Source organism: Capsicum annuum, chromosome 7 (assembly GCF_002878395.1).
Source record: "Capsicum annuum cultivar UCD-10X-F1 chromosome 7, UCD10Xv1.1, whole genome shotgun sequence".
NCBI classification, from domain to species: Eukaryota; Viridiplantae; Streptophyta; class Magnoliopsida; order Solanales; family Solanaceae; genus Capsicum; species Capsicum annuum.
In genome coordinates this window covers 220,649,320-220,671,649 of record NC_061117.1, presented here as the reverse complement: position 1 = coordinate 220,671,649, position 22,330 = coordinate 220,649,320, and the positions used below count along the sequence as shown (strand labels likewise).

At 33.6% G+C, this 22,330-nt stretch overlaps 1 protein-coding gene across 4 annotated transcripts; it reads left to right on the top strand.

Moving 5' to 3' along the window:
* Nucleotides 1-5,936: 5,936 nt before the first annotated feature.
* Nucleotides 5,937-17,409, top strand: LOC107878643 (serine/threonine-protein kinase 3/4; the record flags this gene model as incomplete). 4 transcript variants are annotated; one of them, XM_047415586.1, is given in 12 exon segments in its annotated part: nucleotides 5,948-6,264; nucleotides 7,048-7,158; nucleotides 7,729-7,994; nucleotides 12,375-12,431; nucleotides 13,847-13,874; nucleotides 13,966-14,088; nucleotides 15,712-15,823; nucleotides 16,263-16,300; nucleotides 16,412-16,465; nucleotides 16,756-16,824; nucleotides 17,040-17,156; nucleotides 17,341-17,409. In XM_047415586.1, coding segments are annotated over 10 exon segments (762 nt in total), but the record flags the coding sequence as incomplete, so codon positions are not given.
* Nucleotides 17,410-22,330: the final 4,921 nt, after the last annotated feature.

Here is a 22,330-nt window from a genome sequence, read left to right as displayed (position 1 = left end):
TTGGAAAACATATATGTGTATATGTTTATGTTTACATTGTTACATTATTACATTAAAGTATGAAATATTTTAGAAAAGTGATTTGAACTTTTACACTTTATTAAAAATCTCCGCAATAGATAAAATTATTTAATTTTAAATAATCAAGCATTACACGTGCGACTAAACTAGCATATATACACACACACACACACACACATATATATATATTATGTCGGTTTGAGTTCGGTTTGATTTTTTTTTTTGTTAACACCAAACCAAACCAAACCAAGAGTGGTCGTTTTTTTTTTTCAAATACCAAACCAACCAAACGAAACCATAAGTCGATTTTTTTTCTCGGTTTGATTTGGTTCTTTGGTTTGGTTTGACTTGACAGTTTGGTCTGTACACCCCTACTAGTAGATATGGTATTTTTTCTCATAGTTTCTTGTCATTAAATTTTGTTACTATCATTTGTTTCTTGTTTTTTTTTTTAACCATCGCAATGTTTTGTTGTGGTTATTCTTTTTTTAAAATGATGTTTATGATACATTTTATAGTGTTTTGCCATGATTTTTTCATCTTGTTATTTCTTTTTTTGATCTTCTTTTTCTTTAGCCAATAGTCTATTAGAAAAAAAAAAATCTGCTCCACAAGATATGGTAATATTTGCACTCACTCTATCTTTTCTGGTCCCATTTGTAGGTTCACAATCGATATGTAGTTACAATATTGTAAATTTTTCTTAATTATAGACATATGACATTTTTTTAAAAAAATAAATTAAAAGGGGATAAAATGAGCCATGTAAATTGAAACATAACAAGAAAATCATTGACCATTCTAGTAGTATGTATGAAACTTTTTCATTCTTATCATAAGTCTCAAATTTAAATTTTCAAATGAAACAAATCTAGTACAAAATGCTCCTTCCATTAACAAAGTTTATATGGGGTGAATTCAAATTTAGCGATCCCGCAAAACGGATGAAAAACCAAAAAGCAAAACTCCATTTATTAGTACTCTATGAGTTTTTTTTTTTTTTTTCAAAAAAAGATTAAACTAATAATGCCATGTTAACAAGGAGTACAACTTTCTTGTGTCAATTTATTTAATTGCATCAAATGCTAGTACCTAAGAGCTTGTCAATCATTTTAGGGGAAAAAAGAAAGGAAGATATTAGTACAATAGTTTTTTTTTTGGGGGGATAGAAAGTAGAATAGTCTTCTAGTGTTGAAAAGGGGTTAAAGTTACTGTTAAATTAAAATAAAGCTGTAAATTACTCCCTCCGTTCAATATTAATAAATTATCTTATTAAAAATAATTATTATCTTATTAAATCAAAAAAATATTAAATTATTATTTAAATATTACTCTTATAATTATTTTTTTTTTTAAGTTATTTGCACTCATTTATAAAGTTATTAAAAAAATTTAAAGAATAAATTAATAAAAAATATCTTTCAAATTATGATTTTCTAATCACTGCATAAAATGAAATGTACCCGACTAATATTAATAGGAGAGATTAGTGATTAAGGAGTCACGTGCGCACGTGAGATGGGCAGTGAGTCGGTGCATCGTTTCTCATAAAGAAAAGAATAGCGCACGAATTGCGGAGCAGTTTATCTTTCCTAACTCACGCGCTACGTATAAAAATACGAATGTTTATCGATTTTTTTTTTTTTTTTTTATTCAGTGTTTGGTGTTTGTATTGTAATCTCGACTAATTTGAATCGCGTATTATAGGGCCTATCAAGGTGACAACGCTCTCAAAAGAGTTTTTTTCATACATAGGATTGAACCCTCGACCTCTGATGTTTATCGATAGATTTTGTGTGTTATCGTTTCGTCATTAATTCATATATGCTAAATTGATATATTTACCAAAAAAAAAAAAAAAACCAGAAATCTAAATTGATATTCAATGAATAAACTATTTGTTATTATATGTTATTGGTTCGTTATTGATTAGTAATTTGTACTTATGCTAAATTGATACTCACGTTAAAAGAACATTTGTTATCCATTTGGTGTCTTTGGTTTTGATTTAACTCACAATAAAATACATTTTGTAGAGCCTTTTTGCCTTTATCTTGTTTTCTCTAGAGTACTAGAGGATGATAGTGCAAAGCATTTGTTCATACATGAATACATTTCATGTCATAGTCAGCACTTTTTGAGGACATTTAATCTGTAATATTTCATTTTAAGTTAGCTTGCCAGTTCGTTCTTAGCTCAATCGGTTTTTACAATCACGGCTTACTTCTCAAAATTTTAAGGTGGATGTCTTATGAATTTACGCTTTTTATTTGCATTTCGAAACATCTCTGATACTCTCCATAATGAAACTCAAAAATGACTTTGAAAACATTGTTTCGAATAATTGAAGTTAAAAAATAATATTTTAAAATTAAATTTTAACAATATAATACAGTATCAAAAGAAAAAAAAAATCTTCTCTCTCAATCTATGTGAAGATATTTGATTGAGCATGAAGTTGAGAATGGAAGGAAAAACTTTTGTAATTAATTTGTACCTAAAATGAGTGATTTATTTGTGTGGTAATAATTTATAAATTATCTCTTTAAGAGTAAAACGAGAAGTTTAAAGTTAACTAACTTATTACTATATATAGAAAGTTATCCTTTTTTTTTTTAGGTTATTTAAGAAAAAAACGTATCACATAAATATAAAAAGTTGACGTATTTTTTAGACTGTCTAAAAAAAAAGAATGTGGAAGGAATAATTGGTTTTGGTTATACACGTGTTACTCTGCATAAGTTAAAGACAATCTCATGATAATTGAGAAGTAATTTTCACCTTACAAACTCATTTTTTTTAATCGAGTTTGGCTACAACTTTTTTTGGTCAAAGTTAAGAGTAAGTTTTCTTATTATGGCATAAGAACTAAACTCATGTCTCTATTATTGGTTTACGCAGTAATTGGCTCTTTTATTAATACCATATATACGCTCCAAATTACAATTCTCCAAGTCTGCCAATAGTTGAATTAACATTTGGTATTCGTTTTATATAGTAATATGATTAAGCATAATGTAAAATGTAGCTAGTAGCCATGTGCTGGTCTTTGAGAATTGAGATAGAGGAATTTCAGAAGAGCTAACAAAGACTCTTTAGTTCCAATGTGTGGGATATTTTTGTCCCAATATAAATTGTGTAATGATTTTCTCAGAGCCATATATATGTTATGTTTGTTTTGTTTATATATGATGCATGTTGTAATAAACCATGGTAATCAATTGACAAAGATTAAGACTATATATATGCGTAAAACGGAATTAGTATTGATTACAGATTGCCTACTTGTTGTCAAGCTTATCAAAGATGAGGACATTCAGTCTTCTTCTCTTTTTCAGAACTAATATTGAAGATTGTAAGTATCTGATGGAGATTAATAGGGATATCAATTACTCATATTTGGAAGGACGCAAACCAATGTACAGATTTCTTAGCAAACGAAGGACGAACACAAGGAAGACATGTTCTTGTCAATGTCGTTACTATTATCATATACGTATTGTGTACTTTGCATATTAGCGATGAGCCAATGGCTAGTTTAATTTGACCTCTTAGTAGAGACATATATCTAGAATTTGAAATTAACAGTCCATCAAGATGGATTAAGGGAGCTGATTTCTACGTACATTGTACACAACACTAACCACTCAGGAGGCCGTTTGATTGGTCGAATGAAATAAATAAGAATATTTCATGAGATTATTTTATCCCACCTTCCATATGAAATAACTTATTCCACCGGGCACTATCTATACTAAAATAGTGGAATGAGATAATCTCATGGAATATCTTGAGATTATTATCCTTATCTCACTGACCTGACGACCCATTATATCAAGAATGAAACATTTTGGATGCCGTACAACTGATTTTTATGGGTAAACAACATAGGTCCTGATAATTTGGAGCTTAATTACAGAAAATTCCAACATTTACATAATTACTGAAATCTCGATTTTGGGTATGTCGAGATACATAATTAGCTTTCGATACATCCAACAATGATACATTGTTTCTTTGTAAAGATACATAATTAGCTCCCGATACGTTTTTCTTCAATTTTGAATCCATTGAGATATATAATTCATCCAACGAAGATACATTTTTTTCCTTTGTAAAGTTATATAATTAGCTCCCGATATATTTTTTTCGATTTTAATTAGGTCAAAATACATAATTAGCTTCTGATACATTCAATGAAGATACATAATTAGTTAAAATTTTTGTAATTACCTAGTAAGTGTAAAGATTTGTGTAAATATGATATGGTACACGTTTATGTTATTTTTCCAGTTCTCAAATCGGTTCTAAATAGTGTTGCAGGTAATGGACTAAAAGCCTTCCAGCCCACTTTGCGTGATGGCCTGTATTTCCAATGGGCTTATTGATAGTCCACTGGGCTTCTAGTCCATATCAGCCCATAAAATGTCCTACTGCAAATCGTTCTTAAAATTTGGTAAATCGATAGAATGTACGTTTCTTGTCAAAAATTAGATTTGTAAAGTTAGGGGTTGTTTGGTTGAGGACAAGTGACCTCAGGATAATTAATTTCAGAATTAATTATTTCGAGATTAGTTATCCCACCATATATATGGATAACTTATTCCATCACTAAAACATAAATGGTGGGATAAGTAATCCCTTGACTAACTTATTCATCAACCAAACATGAGATAAAATAATCCCATAATTTATCTCGACACAATTATAACTTATCTCTCACACAAAACGACCCCTTAAAGTGTTAGCCATTATTTGAATTAAAAAACAGTTAATTTTTAATGTAAAAATAAAATTTGAATAAAACACCATTAGCTAAAACTCTAGGACATTGGATTGAACTTATATAGGCTAAAACTCCAAGAAACGTTTGGGCATTTGAACTTATACATAATTAAATTTAATGATACTTTTTTTTTTTTTTTTTTAGTAATATCTACCTCTTCATGTGAGTTCTAGCTAACCTTTTTTCTATTCATAATTTCCAATCAAATCTAACAAACAAAGTTAAGTGTTAATTTTTGACAAACTTAAAAGAACCAAATTATTAATTGTATTTTAAAAGGGTTATTTGAACTTACTCCCAAACATAAGGGATCATTTTTGTTGCCATATGAATTATGACAAACTTAATGGATGAAAATGTTAAGTGCATCATTACAAAGTAAATACAAAAATTTTAACTAATTATGTATTTTAATCGGATGTATCAGGAACTAATTATATATATCGATAGACCCAAAATCGGAAGAAGTGTATCAAAAGCTAATTATGTATCATTAAAAAGAAAAAAATGTATCTTCTTGAATGTAGTGAGAGCTAATTATGTATCTCAATACATCCAAAATCAATTTTTTCAGCAAAATGTCAAAATTTTCTATAATTAAATTCCAAACTATCAAGATTTATATTGTTTACTCTTATTTTATACCTATCTCATACGTAAAGGATCATTTTTGTCATTATCTCTAGAAAATACATGTTATGAACTTTAAGTTCTACTTAATAATTTTTTACTTTTGATCCCATCTATTATCCACTTGCACCTTTGAGATGAATTAGAAAAGAAATGCCGCATAAATTTGTTCAATAGTTAAAAGTGTTTAAACTATTGATTTTCAATAAAATAAGTGTTCACTTGATAAAATTAGGAGCAGTGACTGAGATGATAATTCAGAATAAATATAAAAGTACGTTAAATTGTTCAATAATACAAATTACAAACTTAATAATACTCACTCCCATTACAGATTGTTAAAATATTGAAGTTTCTTGATAAATTTTCAACTCCACAGGTGCTCACAATAAAGAATTAAAAAACAAAAAAATCTATCTGGATCATTTCTATTTTAATAAAATAAAATACACTTTTACTCATAATCAGGAAAAAGTTTTTATGTTTTTTGTTTTATTATTATTATTTTTAAACCATAGCCAACTGGAAAAAAAAAAAACATAGAAGCAACAAAATCTCAATTCCCAATGTGAAATAAGCTGATTCCACCTAGTCCTCTTCATCACGAATAAGAACAATCCATCCGGTTTACCCCTAAATCGGTTCACAAAAACCCGGTCCAACCCCAAAATCATTTTTTTCACCCAATAAATGAATTAGAGAAAATCAAACAATATTCCTTCTTCTCGCTCATAAAGCCAAAAATTAAAGAGAAAACAAAACACTTCAATTTTCTATTTAAGCAATAAAGAGATCTATGAATTCTCCGTATAATTTTTTAAATTAAGGTTAGTCAGATTCGGTTGAGAATAGTAAAATTGGAAAAATCCGTACAGTTTTTGTACTAATTTTTTTCTTTTTTTTTTTTTATAATCTTGCTGTTTAGGTCAGCTTGCGTGCAACTCGACTAATTTCTTTTTTTTTGTATAATTGTTGTTTGTTTCTTCCTTGGATTAGCAGTTTCGTTTTTTTTTTTTTTTTTCAAATGTTTAGTTTGGCGTTATCTCGCTATCGATTTAGAATTTGCTGAATTTGCTGAACTGTCATTGTTATCTGTCTTCCACTTTACCTAACGAGTTACGTCGTTATATATTTTGTATTCCTAAGTTTGCTGCATTTTGGATTCAGTGTTGTTTATGTTTTTCAGATCTCAAATTTTGCTTCATTCCGCGTATTTTATGTAATTTGTGTTATTTTTGGTTAATTCAAGTACTTGAATGATTTTTAAGATCGACTTTTTGTGCGGAGAGTGAGATTAAGTGGCTGCATTTTGATAGATGTTTATGAAGTGGAGTTGTATGAGAAGTGTCAAGCGGAGTCGAATTTGATGGAGTGTCATTATTACCGTCTTCCACTTTAGCTAACGAGTATTCTCCCCTTATATATTTATTGCGTTTTTATGCTTTTTAGATCTCAAAGTTTGCTTCTTTTTGCATAATTTTATGTGTTTGAATAATGTGGATGTTAAAATTTGTGTTGTTATTGGTCAATTCAAGTACTTAATGTTTTTCCAGATTGGTTTTGGTCCGGAGAGTGAGATTTTAAGTGACTATGTTTTATGAATTTGTTAGATGTTTACGAAGAGGAGTTGAATGAGAAGTGCAAGCTAGGGGATGCGTAGTAGCTTTACTTCATCTACTGAGAGTGTGAAGGAAAAAATTCGATTTAGAATTTGCTGGAATGTCAGTATTCTCCTTATATATATTTTGTATCCCTAAGTTTCCTGCATTTTTGATTTGGTGTTGTTTATTGCGTTTTTTAATGCTTTTCAGGTCTTTAAGTTTGCTTCTTTTCGCGTAATTTTATGTGTTTGATAGTGTGGATGACCAATTTTGTGTAATTATTGGTTAATTCGAGTACAACAACAAATTGATGTTGTTGTTGATGATGGGTTTTGGTGCGTTGAGTGAGATTAAGTGGCTACATTTTATGAACTTTGTTAAATATTTAAGAAGTGGAGTTGAGTGAGAAGTGCAAGCTAGGGGATATGAGTGGTTGTTTTTTACTGCCTTCACTTCATCTGCTGAGAGGATGAAGGAAAAACATTTGATTTAGAATTTGCTGGAATGTCAGTATTCTCCTTATATATAGTTTGTATCCCTAAGTTCCCTGCATTTTAGATTTAGTGTCGTTTATTGTGTTTTTTTATGCTTTTCAAATCTTAAAGTTTGCTTCTTTTACGTGTGTTGATGGTGTGAATGTTAAAATTTGTGTTATTATTGGTTAATTCAAGTACTTAATGTTTTTTCCAGATTGATTTTTGGTGCGGACAGAGATTAGTGGCTACATTTTATGAATTTGTTAGACGCTTATGAAGAGGAGTTGAATGAGAAGTGCAAGCTAGGGGATGTGGAGTGGTGGTCTTTTACTGGTTTCACTTCATCTGCTGGCACTGTGAAAGAAAAAGAAAATTTTATATAAGAATGGCTGATGCAGCTGCTCTTATTGAAGCTTCAGGATCCAGATTTAGTGATCTGGAGCTCATTGGAAGAGGCTCATTTGGAGACGTCTATAAAGGGTAAGGAGAAAAATGTTTTATTTTGTTAATGTGTTTCCATTTTGCTTTTGTTTCTTGGCGTTGTCAATCAATTAGTTACACTTGTTTCAAATTAGTTTGGGTAAATTATACGAGTCTTCCACGTCCGTGGCACGCGATTCTGTCGTGTTTTGTGCTACCAAACACTTACCTTTTAATAAAAACTTAATCATACCTTTTAGTAGAAACGGATCAAGAATTTTGACTTTATCCGCAAGTCGAATTCCACGTGGAGACTTTGAATTTAAGGGAGCTGAGGTCCACGTACAGAGCATTAACCACTCATTGTCTCAAAGAATGAACCTTTGGGATGTTATACACGTGTTTTCTTGAAGGCGTAATGATTTAGGACTAATTCATTGTAGATGCTGTTATTTACATATCGGACTAAAGCCTTCCATCCCACTTGGGTGATGGCATGTATTTGGAAATAGGTTTATTGATAGTCCACCTGTCTCTTTATGACTGATTTGTGCCAGAGCAACTTCTGTCCATATTGGCCAATAAACTGTCCTACAAGGTATCGTTCTTAAACTTTGGTCACCAAGTCATAGTATTTGAGTTCAAATTAATCTATCTAAAACATTTTGGCTGAAATGAGAAGGAATAATATCGATATAAGTTATATACTTGATAATATATAATAATATAGATATAAGTTGTATACTTGATTGTATTTACACAATTAAGTGTAAATTAATAGGTAATTGCATTCCACTTTTTAATGTACTGAGTAACAGTTACTATGTATAGTCATGTGCCAGTCCCAACTAGGTAACCTGGTAATAAAATTTTCTTTACAATACCAATATGTACAACTTAAATCCAAAAAATATCATTCAAATCAAACATACCCAGTATAATCCACTAGTGGGGTCTGGGGAGTGGTAGAGTGTACGCAGACCTTACCCCTAGGCTGTTTCCGTTAGTCCCTCGGCTCAAGGAAAATAACGGGCGTGAAGAAGCCATGGAAGTTCCAAATATCTGGATGAAATATGTTTACAATCCATAATTGATTAGAAGAAGGAAAGAAAATAAAAATAATCATTAAGAATATTGCATATCTTTCTTATTGATTCTGCCATAACTAAGAATACATTCCACCAAATAAGAAGTTTTTCTTGATATCGGTCATGCCACTCAAAGCTCTTATATGAAAAACCATTGTTTGTTATCCAAAAACGTTTTCCTCCTTTTCATGTAAGCCATTGGTTATTTATTTCCTTTTTAAAAAAAAATTCTTTTAGCTCTTTTCATAAAGTAGCCAAATTAAATCAATAATTCTGCATAATCTAGAAACTTTTAGACAAATATAAAGCAATAAATTGTTTCTTGACGTGTTAACTGTATTATAAACTAGAAGTACAGAAAAAAGTCAGTTCTCCAGCAAAAAGAGAGCGAAAAAGAAGGAAGGCAAGGACATTTCAACCCAATTGTTACCCAACACATTTGGCTTAATAATGACCCAAACAAATATTAGATAGATTTTAACATAATACATATTTCTACTTAGTCCGATTTGATCCATCCATTATTGACTTAACGTGCACATTTGAGATGAATTGAAAAAAAGTGCCGTTTATTTAAATGCTTGGATAAATGATCAAGTCCAGTTACAACAGATACTCCAGCAAACACTTAATTTAATGCACATTTAATAATAACAACTAAACCTTAATTATAACTAGTTGATATTGCGTATATGAATCCTTTATTTTCATTATGCGTTGTTCTTTGCTAAATATGCATTAATTCTAAGAGATTGTAAGGTTTTTGTAACAACTTGTGATTTAGGTATACTTTATCCCCTTTTAGCACCTTTAATCATTTTGTTTTGTTCACCTATGTACCGTTGCATTTAGAGTTCGCCTTAGAACATGGATAAACTATCACATACGACATTCTCTCAGCACATCTTCTTTGGGCACTTGCTCCCTTTGGCTAATTTTGGGTCTAGGTGGGTTTGAGAAGGAAAATATTTCAGAATGGTTAATTTTAAGATTGTTTGCTGGTGTGTATGAGTATTTTTATCTGTTGAAGTGTGTCAAATATCTTGATGCTCAAAAGTAAAAGATGTGCCATAGAATTTGGAGGGGTGAGGGGTCCATGCACGAGTATGTCCAACACTGCAGGTAGTCTTTCTCACATTCGAATGACTATTATGAGCAACTACTATGATGTGTTGTCTTATAAGATTTTGCAGAAATTTATTCTTTTTTTTCACACTGGTATGTTAAACTCTTAGCCTTTTTTTAGGTATAGATGATACATATATTAGTAGATTAAGGATTTTTATATATGCTGATTGTAATATGGAGGAATTGCAATTTGAAGTTTATAGGGGGAAAATAACATATGGATTCTAGTACCGAATTTCTTATTTTGTTTTTGTAACAGCTGGATTTTGTCTTCTTGGTGACACCAGAATTCTAGATACCGGCAATTTAGCAATTACAAGTAGAGAAACTGCGGGAAAGAAGGCCCCAGTCTTCTAAGATGTGTCGATATCAATGGTGACTCATTATTTTGATGACGCATTTCTTCGGACAGAAGAAATTATATTTTGACCGACAGAAGCTGAACCCAAACCAAACCCTAATCAAAGAAGGGATATGCCTTAGTCCAGTCTCGAGGATAAGATAATAGGGGCGTAGCTCTAAATATGTCAGAGTAATCCCACCCAGTAGATGGACAAGCTAATAATCCCCTGTTCATAAAATAGCTAATAAATTCAGTATAGACAGGACTATTTCGTCCTTGTCGCTGTAGTTCTTGTAGCATTTCTTGCAAAATTCTTTCCAGTAACATCTTCATTACTGGATTGCGGGGATGCGGATCGGTCAGACTGGTTCACTTCAACTGAAGAAGTATATGATTTAGGATTTCTGGCCTTAAGCGTTGTCCCCTAAAAGGGAATTAAGTTCAATTAATCAATAGAAAGAAATTAAAAATTGATCCTGAAGATCTGCTTTCAATTCTGTAACCAAAAGAGGGACGTTTAGCCTACTGCCGGTAGAAAATCTGGTAAATCTGTCAATGAAAGAAATGCCCAACAAGTCAACTCTTTTTTTCTTCTTCATTTTTTTGCAAATAGCAATGTAGAAGTAATACTGAGTGATTTTTAATTTTTGATTTAAGAACAAAGGGAGGGGAGAGTATGGGGTGGGCACAGTAACTAAACGATATTTGTCTGCTTCTTCGCTACCATGTTGTTAAAACTGAGATGAAAAAGAATAATCCTGCCAGTAAATTATGTATCTTAATTATACACGTTATTAAATTGCCAGGCCAGGGATTTGGGTTCTGTTAAGCTGCCACCTCCTTATTTATGGAAATGGATTTTAGATGTGCTATGCAGATTAAATGCACCTCGTTTACGTTTACTCTCTGTGGACACTGGTAATGGCATTTATTTGTGCTTATTGCTATACAAGCTGATAAAGTTTTTTCAGTGCATCTATATAATTTAATTCTATATTTCTGGTAAGATGCTCTCTAACAGCTCGTGGGACTTGAATGCCACTCATTTTGATGATGAACTTGAATGACATTCTTTTTTTTTGAAACTGGTAACTTTGTATATATTTTAAAATCAGGTCAGTACAAAGGCTGAAGCACAACCATATTTACAGTAGTACTACCAAAATCTTTTATCCTATGTCTATAATGAGTCTAAACCATCAACAATAGAAACAGGATCATTTGAGCATATCTGATTACACCAAAAAAATAGTATCAAGATGCAGTTAAGCTTGATCTGTTGCATACTCCTCTCGTCATTCACAAAACATCTGGAATTCCTTCCCTTCCAGATTGTCCACCAAATGCTAGCTGGAACAATCCTCCATGTGCTTCTGTTTTTTGCCTGCAATCCAACCTGTTCCCAGCTTGATAGATCCTCTGTGATCTTCCCAGGCATGCACCATCAAGTACTTTTGAGGTTTAAAAACAATCTCCATAGCCGTCCTGTGATCTTGCAGTGTAGGAATAGATGGTTTACCGTCTCTGCTTCTTCACCACACAAGAAACACCTCAGACATAAAATTATTCCTCAATTCATTAGGTTCTCCTGTGTGAGTACTGCCTCCTTTGCCAAAGGCCATACAAAAGAAGCCACTTTGTATGCAATCAAGGAATAAGTGTAATAGCCTGCCATATGTCTAGTTTGGATTTGCCAATTTTCTTAAGAGATATACAATAGTATGACGACAACGATAAACACTTCTGAATATCCTAGGAACCCATGCCTGACTAGCTATTCTAGCCATGAAAGGTTTTATGTTTTTCTTTGGTATTTTCACCAGCTTGACATTGCATTTGTGCTCTTGAGATATCATCATGTTGATTTTTCTTAATTTGCAGGTTTGATAAGGAACTAAACAAAGAGGTCGCAATCAAGGTTATTGATCTAGAAGAATCGTGAGTATATGGCCTTGATTACTTGGAGTTTGTAGTTATGTCCTCCATGTATTGTTTGACAGGAGCTACTGTTCAATTACTCTCATTTCCCGTAGAGTACAATGAAAGCTTATATGGAAGCGGCAGTGTTGTATTTTACTCTTGTTCTGCATATTTTGTATATCGTCTGGGCAATGCATCTTCTTTCATGTACTTTTAGGTTATGTCTCTATTGTGTGAATAGTCAGTCAAGGATATAGAAATGAGACTAGACTCCCTTGGCAGAACTTCCAAATACATTGGTAAACGATGAGCTCTATCATCTTTTGTCAATTTCACCAAGTATGTTGGAAAATAAATTATTTTAGTACAATCTATACAGGAGAATATATATATATATATATATATATATATATTAAAATTTTTTAGGAACCCAAGGGTGTGACCTAATGGTTCAATGAAGGTGGGTTGAACATCATGAGTTCTCAGGTTCAATTCCCCATAGAGGCAAACACTAGGTGACTTCTTCCCATCTGTTCTAGCCTTGGTGGACAGTGTTACCTGGTACCTGTTGTTGGTGGGAGGTGGTAGGTATCCCGCGGAATCAGTCGAGGTGCGCACAAGCTGGCCCGGACACCACGGTTATCAAATATATATATATATGTGTGTGTCTGTGTCTGTATGTGTATGTATGTATGAGAAAATATATATTGATTCAATGGTAGGCACAATCAGTGCAAACTATAACTAGTGATTTCTGATTTTACTCCTTGCCGGTTTTATGATTTTACTCCTTGCCGGTCTTATATGATTATCTTCAGGCCTCTACGAATTTTTCTCTAGCTAGTTTAAGAGAAAAATGAGTCTAAAGCTTCGTTTTCATATATTTGTTGTGGAAGATGTTTCCAAGAATCTTGATCTACTTGATTCTAGCTTGAATAGATGTGATGTTATGGCAGATTGACTGACCAACTAAAAAGTTAGTCCCTATATGTTCTTAATTCTCTTCCTATATTTTTTTGACCTGGTAAACCTGTAAAGGTATTTAATTTGCTTTGTATTTGAACTGTGCCTCTGTAAAAGGTTTAAAAGATTGTACTGAAAATCCATGAATTCCCTCAATTTTTTCAGTAGCTGAAGCACACTTAACTTTTTGGTAATTGAAGAGAGCTATAACTTGCAAGATTTTCCGATTTATCACGACTGAGACATCAGTGAAAATACTTTTAACATTTGGTGTGACCTTTAATGAAACACTATTGTTTATAATTGGTTCTAGTTACATAAAGCAGTGTAAGCTAGGTAGAGAACATGAAACTGTTGTTTCATACAATTAAATTGCTTCATTATATATCTTTTGTTAACTCTCTGTCCTTGTTATAACTTGGTTACAGTTTTAGTTTATTCTAAATTGTCTTTTTATCATTGTCATTCAGAGAGGATGAAGTTGAGGATATCCAAAAGGTATGTTCACGTTTTTATGGACTTATGTTATGGATTGGTGATTATATTAGAACATTAAGTGAGCAGGGTTTTATTGGGTGACTATTTTCAGGAAATTGCAGTTTTATCACAATGCCGATCGCCCTATATTACAGAGTACTATGGGTCATACCTGCACCAAACTAAGCTATGGATAATAATGGAATACATGGCTGGTGGATCAGTCGCTGATCTAGTAAGTGACAATATCTATGATAGTTCCAACCTTTCTGTCCTAACTAAACAATTATCCTGGACACGAAGTGAATATTCATCATAAAATAGTGGGATAACTTACTGTGAGGTTGTGAGTTTACTACTGGATATCATGTTTACAACTGTAAGTATAATATGTAACTGCAACTTAGGTGACTTCGGTACAAAGCATTTTAAATGCGGTCCCAAAATCTTGAAGTTAAATCTGTGTAATATGTTTTTCTGACTTTCCTCTATGTATTATGCAACAGGGGCGGCTCTAGTTTTTGTGTTGGGTAGAGGAAATCGATGATATGAGATAGTTTAAGGTTATCTATTTCTTATCCCATAAAAAAGAGATAGTTCTACGGTCTCTCTCTTTCTGGCAGCATGTACTAGCATTGGAGATTTCCTGACCTGATCTGACATTCGTTTGAAGATTTTGAATCTTATTCTACTTATTGAAGGAAAATCTATTTCACTATGGTAAAGCTTATAAAGGAAATTGTAATTTTTGGAGCTCGAGGAAAATCCTGCATCGACTGGTGGGGTTGAACTTACTTGTGGGAGCAGTTATCAAATTTTGGACTTATGTAATTGAGGGATAGAATAATAGCCTCGCCTAAAGTATCTTGACAATCAATTGAAAGTTCAAGTGTGGAACTTATTTCAAGTGTGGAACTTATTTAATTGTGGGATAGAATAACGATCTCGAAATCTTATCTCGATGATTATTTGAATTCAAGAGAATGTTTTGTAGTGTAGTATAACACCCTTCTCTATTCACTCTATGGCCCTTAGCTATCACTAGCTCTTGCCAAGCTTTGGCTTCATCCTGCTAACTGTAAACATTTCTTGTTTTAGGGATTAGCTGGGCCATGGTGTCAAACATAGAGCTTTACCTTCAAAACCTTGCGTAGCAAAATTTGTTGATTTAGTCTATGATACTCCAGTGCAACTGCTATTTTGGTTATTTAACTTATAGCTCCTCTGGGTTGTGTTGCTTTTACTGTTTGAATTGCTAAAACTAAAGGGAGCATAATCCCATGTCAATCCCTCAGCTTTGTTTAGCTTATGCCTGTGGTGCATACCTTTTTTTGGTTGGAGGGGTTTGGAGATAAATAATTGCTTTTCCAACGAGGAAGAGCTTATGTACCGTGAGTACTGAGAATCCAGATATGAGAAGATTCTTGGCCAAGTTCATTAAAGTTCATTTAATTGTATATACAAGAGCAAAGATAGTTAGTGCTGCATAAATGGATAAAAGCTTGCAGAATACTCTGAATCTGGAAGTTCAATTACTCCCAAGTCCAAACACTATTATGTTCCGCTCTCTCCAAAGATTCTACATTGAAGTAACTTGCGCCAATCCTAATCATTTATAGTGCAATTATCTTTTTTGTTATACAGGCTGAAATATCTTTTGGTGTTCCGCACCTCCAGCCACAATGTTACATTCCAGACCACGTATTATATGTTTTTAGTTTTCTTGCTGATGAAGGAAAAATTATAAATGTGTTGGTTTTGTTTCATTAAAGACACATTGGTCCACCAGAAACAAGATGTCGATTATGTATTCAGTGAACTTTTTCTCTGGATACTTACCAGGATTTTGTTTCTGCAGATTCAACCTAATCAGCCATTGGATGAATTGTCTATTGCTTGCATTTTATGTGATTTGCTTCATGCTATTGAATACCTCCATTCAGAAGGAAAAATTCATCGCGATATCAAAGGTTCATTGTTTTCTTTTATAGCTAAATATTGATAGCCTGGAGATATTTACATTGGTATTGTCCATGGGCCATTTGTAATGGAAGCAGAGATAGTCATAGAAAATGTGAAATATTGATAGGATCCATTTCGTGGACCTTTTATCTTCAGTTTTATTTGCTACTTAAAATGTTGGCCGGAGCTTTAGATTTTGAAACAATGGGTGGGTCAAACTTGATAATAGTTCTTGCCGTGAGGTTACCACATTTTGGAATTAGATGCTTCTTGGTATTAAACTGCAGCAGTTACGATCTATTTTCGTAAGTTATATAATTCCTTGGAAGTTGTCTCACTTTGTTACTTGCTTCTTACCTTACTTGCTAACAACTTATTTTTAAGTTATAGGCCCACTACCCCGTTTTTTATTGTGGAAATGACATAGGTCTATCGATGTTTTTGCAGCGGCTAATATCTTGCTGACTGAAAATGGTGATGTGAAGGTATAATAACACGATCCTTTACTATGTTTCTAATTATATCTGAGAGGAAGGTAACAACGTGGCTACTATCATGTCAATGTGTTTCTTGTTTTCTGATCTGCTCTTCCGCAGGTAGCAGATTTTGGCGTTTCGGCACAGCTGACAAGGACGATCTCTAGGAGAAAGGTGCAATGTTCTGTACTTGCGGAGTTCAATTTTTTGTTACTATATGTTTTTCGCTCATTCACGTTGCTTATTGCAGTATCATTTCTTTGTTGAGTGGTTATAGAGGTTTTTGGGTTGCATATTTTTTTTGCTCATTCACGTTGCTGATTGCAGTATCATTTCTTTGTTGAGTGGGGTTATAGAGGTCTTTGGGTTGCATGCAATATTTTTGCTGGAAGTTGCATTGGATACTGTCGATTAGAAGTAAGATAAAGTAGGTCAAGTTATGCTAATGTAATTAATATTTGCAGACATTTGTAGGAACACCGTTCTGGATGGCACCTGAAGTAATTCAGAACTCAGACGGATACAATGAGAAGGTATCTCCGGAACTGCAGAAATATATTGAGTCTATATCCCTTCATCTAATTGTTCCTTTCTTCCTTTTCCCGGTTCTTCCTTGTGTATCTCTTAATCTTAATCCTTTCTATTGCTGATTGAAATGATTTGTGTTGAAATTCCTGGTTTAGTTTTTCTTTGTATACTCTTGCTTTAAGGTTTGAGCTAACTACTAAGAGTCTTTTCTTCTTTACAGGCTGATATTTGGTCACTTGGTATAACTGCAATTGAGATGGCCAAAGGGGAACCCCCACTTGCTGATCTTCACCCCATGAGAGTACTTTTTATCATACCTCGAGAAAATCCTCCCCAGGTTATACTTTTTCCAGTTCAATGTTTTAGATTTTCTGATTATTTTGTTTATCAACTTATGATTTACGAGTGTGTTCTTATTTCGTGATACTCTATTTTCTTAAAAAAACTGAAAAATTAGAATTTCGTGATACTCATTTGTTCTTTAAGATGTAGTGTTTACTGTCTTTTCTGTTACTTTGCAGCTAGATGAACACTTCTCTCGTCCTCTCAAAGAAATCGTGTCCTTGTGTTTGAAGAAGAGTCCTGCTGAGGTAGGTTACACTTTTTGTGCTGCCAAGTCCCTTGGTTTTCCTCTCTCTTTCAACGTCTTTGTTTCCTTTTTGTGCTTGACTATCTTCATACTTTCCATATGCCTGTAAGTGTTCCTCTGCCCATGCAAAGAAAAGAGTTGGAGTTCTGTTCTTTTAAGTAGAATAGAAGTTGGTACAAAAGGGATTGGCGCTTTTGAACAACCAGGGCTTTCAGTATACAACAACTATACCTTGATCGTAAGTTATGGATCTTCACTGATTGTGTTGCTCCATCTAAGTTCACCAATATCATATAAAAATAACAATAAAATGATAAAAAGTTATAGAAGTTCTCTATGTTTTAGGTAAAATTTTTTAGTAATATGGGAAAAACTCCCGCATAACAAGCCATATGCCAAAAAATAGAGAACCGACATAAAAATATTATTATCGTTATCTACAACTATCACCCGATAAGTAAACGCTACATTTTCCTACTGGGATATATATCTCCAACATGACTAAAAGACTTCTAGAAAACGTAACCTATGGCATGTTCCTAACTAATTTATATCACCTTTATAGATCTTTTCCTTCTGTTTTGCCCTATTTTACTTTGAGGATGGATGGTTGCCGGAGATTGTAGATATTCAACATCCTTCTATGTGATTTTATGTCTACCTCGTTTTTAATTCCTTCACTCTTCATTTCAACCATCTTTTTTTTTTTTTTTTTTGTTTGTGTGTGTAGCATCTTCATCTATCATACCATTTTTTTTGAAAATCGAGCATAGATATATGAGCTTTTTGCATTTAGGCATTATAATCCCATTTAATCTCACCTCAGCATTACTCTTATGTTGATTAAACTTCTTGTGCACATATTTAGTCATACTAGAACATTTACTCTTCAGAGTTCTTCTCCACAGTTCAAGCTTCTGGCTGACCCAGGTTCCGGCAATTAGCACAATATCTTCAATAGATAGTAACACCATAGGACCTCAATTTTGGTTTGTGTTAATTAGCTCATCCATAATTAAGATAACCAAGTACGAGCTCAATGCTGATCCCTAGTGTGCACTCATGGTTATGAAAACGTCATTGTATCTCCTGCCATTCTCACATTAGTGAAACTTTCCTACATAGCCTTTATAACATCAATATATTGAATATGAATTTCTTTCTTATCGAATACCCACCAAAGGATTTGTTGGTGCTCTACCATATGCTTTATCTAGGGCAATTAACACCACATATAAATTGTTTTCATCTTGCAATAATTCTCTATCCGTCTTCTTACCAAAGAATGTAGCCTACGTTACAGATCTACCAGTCATATTCTAGACTCTGCTTCTCGGTTACTCTTGTAGTGTCCCCAAGTCTATTGCTTTTTTCCTAAAGTTTCATTGTATGGGTCATAAGTTGAATGCCGCACTACCTTAAAATCTCAGTTGTCCACAAATATTGGAATTACTATACTCTTCCTCACTTGTCGGGTATCTTACCACTTCTTGTAATAGCACCAAGAAGCCTGATAAGCCATCCCACTCCAATTAAGGGTGGCAACGGAACTAGAATTTTTTGTTCCGGCCCAGTTACGCCAGTTCCGGTACCGGTTGCAATCGGTATACCGGTACCCAATGGTCCGGAATCCCGTACCGGTGCGGACCGTGACTTTATTCCAGTAGTTCCAGTTCCGGTTTACCGGATACGGTACGGCGCCGGCGCCGGAATTAATGTCTGATTTTTTTTTTTTTAAACTTAATATAAATATAATTTAACTTATTAAAAATATTATATTAACTTAAACTTAAAAGATATATTTTTTAAGTTTAAGATATATTAAAAAATGTTATATAATTTAAATTAAAAAAAGACATGAAATTCGTCTTTTCGGTATAGATCCGGCTGCCAGTCCGGTCCGACACGGTTCCACACCGGTAACCAACGGACCGGTGCAGAACAGCCAAAAAATCCGATATTCCGGTTCCGGTAGTATCGGTTCCGGCAAAAAACTCCGGTAAGGCTGTGCCGGTACCGGTTTCGGTTAAATCGGTCCGTCGGAACCGGTTCCGGTTCGTAGCCACTCTTAACTCCAATCTCTGCAAGACATTTCCTATCTGTATTATATACAAAAGTGTGACATTGGGAATAAACTGAAAAGGTGGTGTGGACAACCTAGGATGACTTGCTGACAGCTGTAATTTGCTGTTTTAAATAACCTTTTCTCCAATGTTATTGCTTTATTTGGAAATGAGCCATTGCACAAATGATAAAGCACTTCAAAATTTGTTCATGATGGTACTATCTAATAAAGGTGCCTATATATCCTTAGATGCATTGATAAAGTTACCAACTTACTTACACATTCTTAGAGTCACGCCAGTCTTAGAGACTAACAAGGAAAATGTTTGTGTATGACCCTATGGGTTTCTAATAGAGTCCGAAGACTAAAAGACAACCTTTTTCATCCAAAATTCCGAAGAGGCAAGCCAAAATGAAAAAATTCCAAATGAGACAACGTGTGGGAAGGTTCACGCCTTGCCCTTATCCATTTAACTACGCCATTTAAATGTTAAGGGCAAGCCGAGGGCATTGTCACGCCTTGCAAGGCGAAATCAATGTGACACACAATGTGTTTGAGGGGAAACATTCCCCAAGGGAAGGAGGAGTGTGTAAGAGCTGCAAGTGACGTAAAGTTATGGTCGCTTCACCCGTTCTCAGGTGAAATGTATGCGTTTTTGGTCGCCACCTTTCAATCAATGCAGTAATAAGGGAATAATCATTAGGAACGTATCCAACATCTATAACTCTCCTAAATCCACAAAGACTAAAACAATTTAGGAGACGGGGATGAAATGGATGATTTATAACATGTTGCCAAAAATCATTGTCCTCACGCCACACTGTCAAACCTGCATTTTCTCCTTGTAATGTTCCTCTCCAAACAGCCTCAGATTGATGCTTAATTTGGTAGTAAGAAGATCATACTCTGATGGTCTTGAATGGACAAACTGTTGATATTCCATATTTATACACAAAGAAAATTAAAATTAGTGTTGAATATTTGCTTTAGAATTGCAAAGTTTCTACTGCAGTAATTTTATTAAGATTTAGTCAACTAGTTAGTCCTTTTAATTAGGACTTGATTTTTATTTGAATTTTGAATAAATAGTATTTTCTAGACTTTAGGAGTTTAGTATGTTCAATACATCTTTTTGCTTATTTTTAGGTTTATAGGTTATTGTTTCTATTATAAATTATATTCTCAGACTGCAGTGAAAATGCATCGATCTTTCAACTTCAGTTCATAAACTTTCCTTCTTGTTCATTCCTCTAGTATTTTTGTTCTTTTCTTGCAATTTCTTCTCTTTTAAAAACCAACAATTAGTTTTGATAGGTGTTTCTTGAACAAATTATCTCAATTATAATTTTATGTTGTAAAGCTAAAAAATTACAGAAAAGACGTGATTAGGTCAATACTATCTTCATCATATAAACATAAAACAAAAGCGTGACAAATATTTTCAATAACATAATTTTTAATGTACTCATCAACAATGATTTACCTACTATAATTTCTCCTGCTAAAATTTAACTAAATAAACTCAATATTGCTCATAAAATTGAAAGATGAAATATACCTAAAAGTGCAAGATTTTTGGTGAAGATAGACCTTTTTTTTTGTTTCCCACCCGGTGTCCGGTACCCGCATTGGAAGCCCGACTAATCTGGTTCGCGCACTGCAGGCCCATTCTGGGGGTGGCGCTCCCAACAGGATTTTCTCCATTCCCAGGGCTCGAACGAGCCCTCTGGTTAAGGGTGGAGTAGTCCCACCACTACACCACAACCCATGTTGGTGGTGAAGATAGACTTGAAATAGACTTGCAAGAGAGAATTGCAATACAGAGAACTGAAGCTGAAAAGAGAGAACTGTGAACAAAAAAATTGAAAGACTGAACAAAAAGGAATAAAACATGGATTTTTTTTTTTAAAAAGACGGAACAGTTCTTATACTTTATAAGGCGTGGGACTGTTCCCGCCTTATCAAGATTCCCACAGTTGCCTACCAACTCTCATTCAAAGCCTCTCTTAAACCTACCAACCAACTCTCGTTCAAAGCCTCTCTTAAATTCAGCCTACCAACTCCCTCTCTTAAATTCCCTTTTACACTTGGTCGTACATGGAGTAAATTAGAGAAGCTTAGTCGGGAACGAAGAAAAGCCTTACAAGGAGAGTATGGGTGCTCGACTTACAAGTCAAGGCAAGTCCCATCAACGTAGAAAACAGATTTTATCCCCTCCCTTGCAGCTCCTACACACTCCTCCTTCCCTAGGGGAATTTTTATTCCCCTCAAGCCAAGTTATGTCAGCAGTCAGCAGCTTTAAGGGTAAGACGTGGCACTGGTTTCGCCTTGCAAGCGGGGAGCGTGACAGAGTCCTTGAAGGGTAAGACGTGAAATATTAGAGCGTGACGTCGTTAAATGGTTGCAAGGCGTGAACCTTCCCTTGCTTTGTCTCATTTGGAATTTTTCCATTTTTGCTTGCCTCTTCTGAATTTTGGATGAAAAAAGTTGCCCTTTAGGTTTTGGACTCGTTTCTAATAATCGTTAGTCTTTGGTGTTTGGAGATTTATCAATTGGTAATTAATACAAGCACCTCAAAATTTGGGCTCTAGTTTAAGCAATTTAAGACACTATCTATGGATGGTCGCCAACAAAAATAGTAGAAGCATGATCCTGTATGGATGATCTACATTTTTAACCTATGCCTTTATTCGGCTTCTGTCTTCTCTACAAACACTGAACTTATACGGAAAAAAGAAAATATGTACAATGTCGGTTTTCCTGATTTTAGCTATCGAATTCTTATAAGGTTGGGTGATATATATATATGCACACACACACGCATATATACATACATATATATATATATATATATATA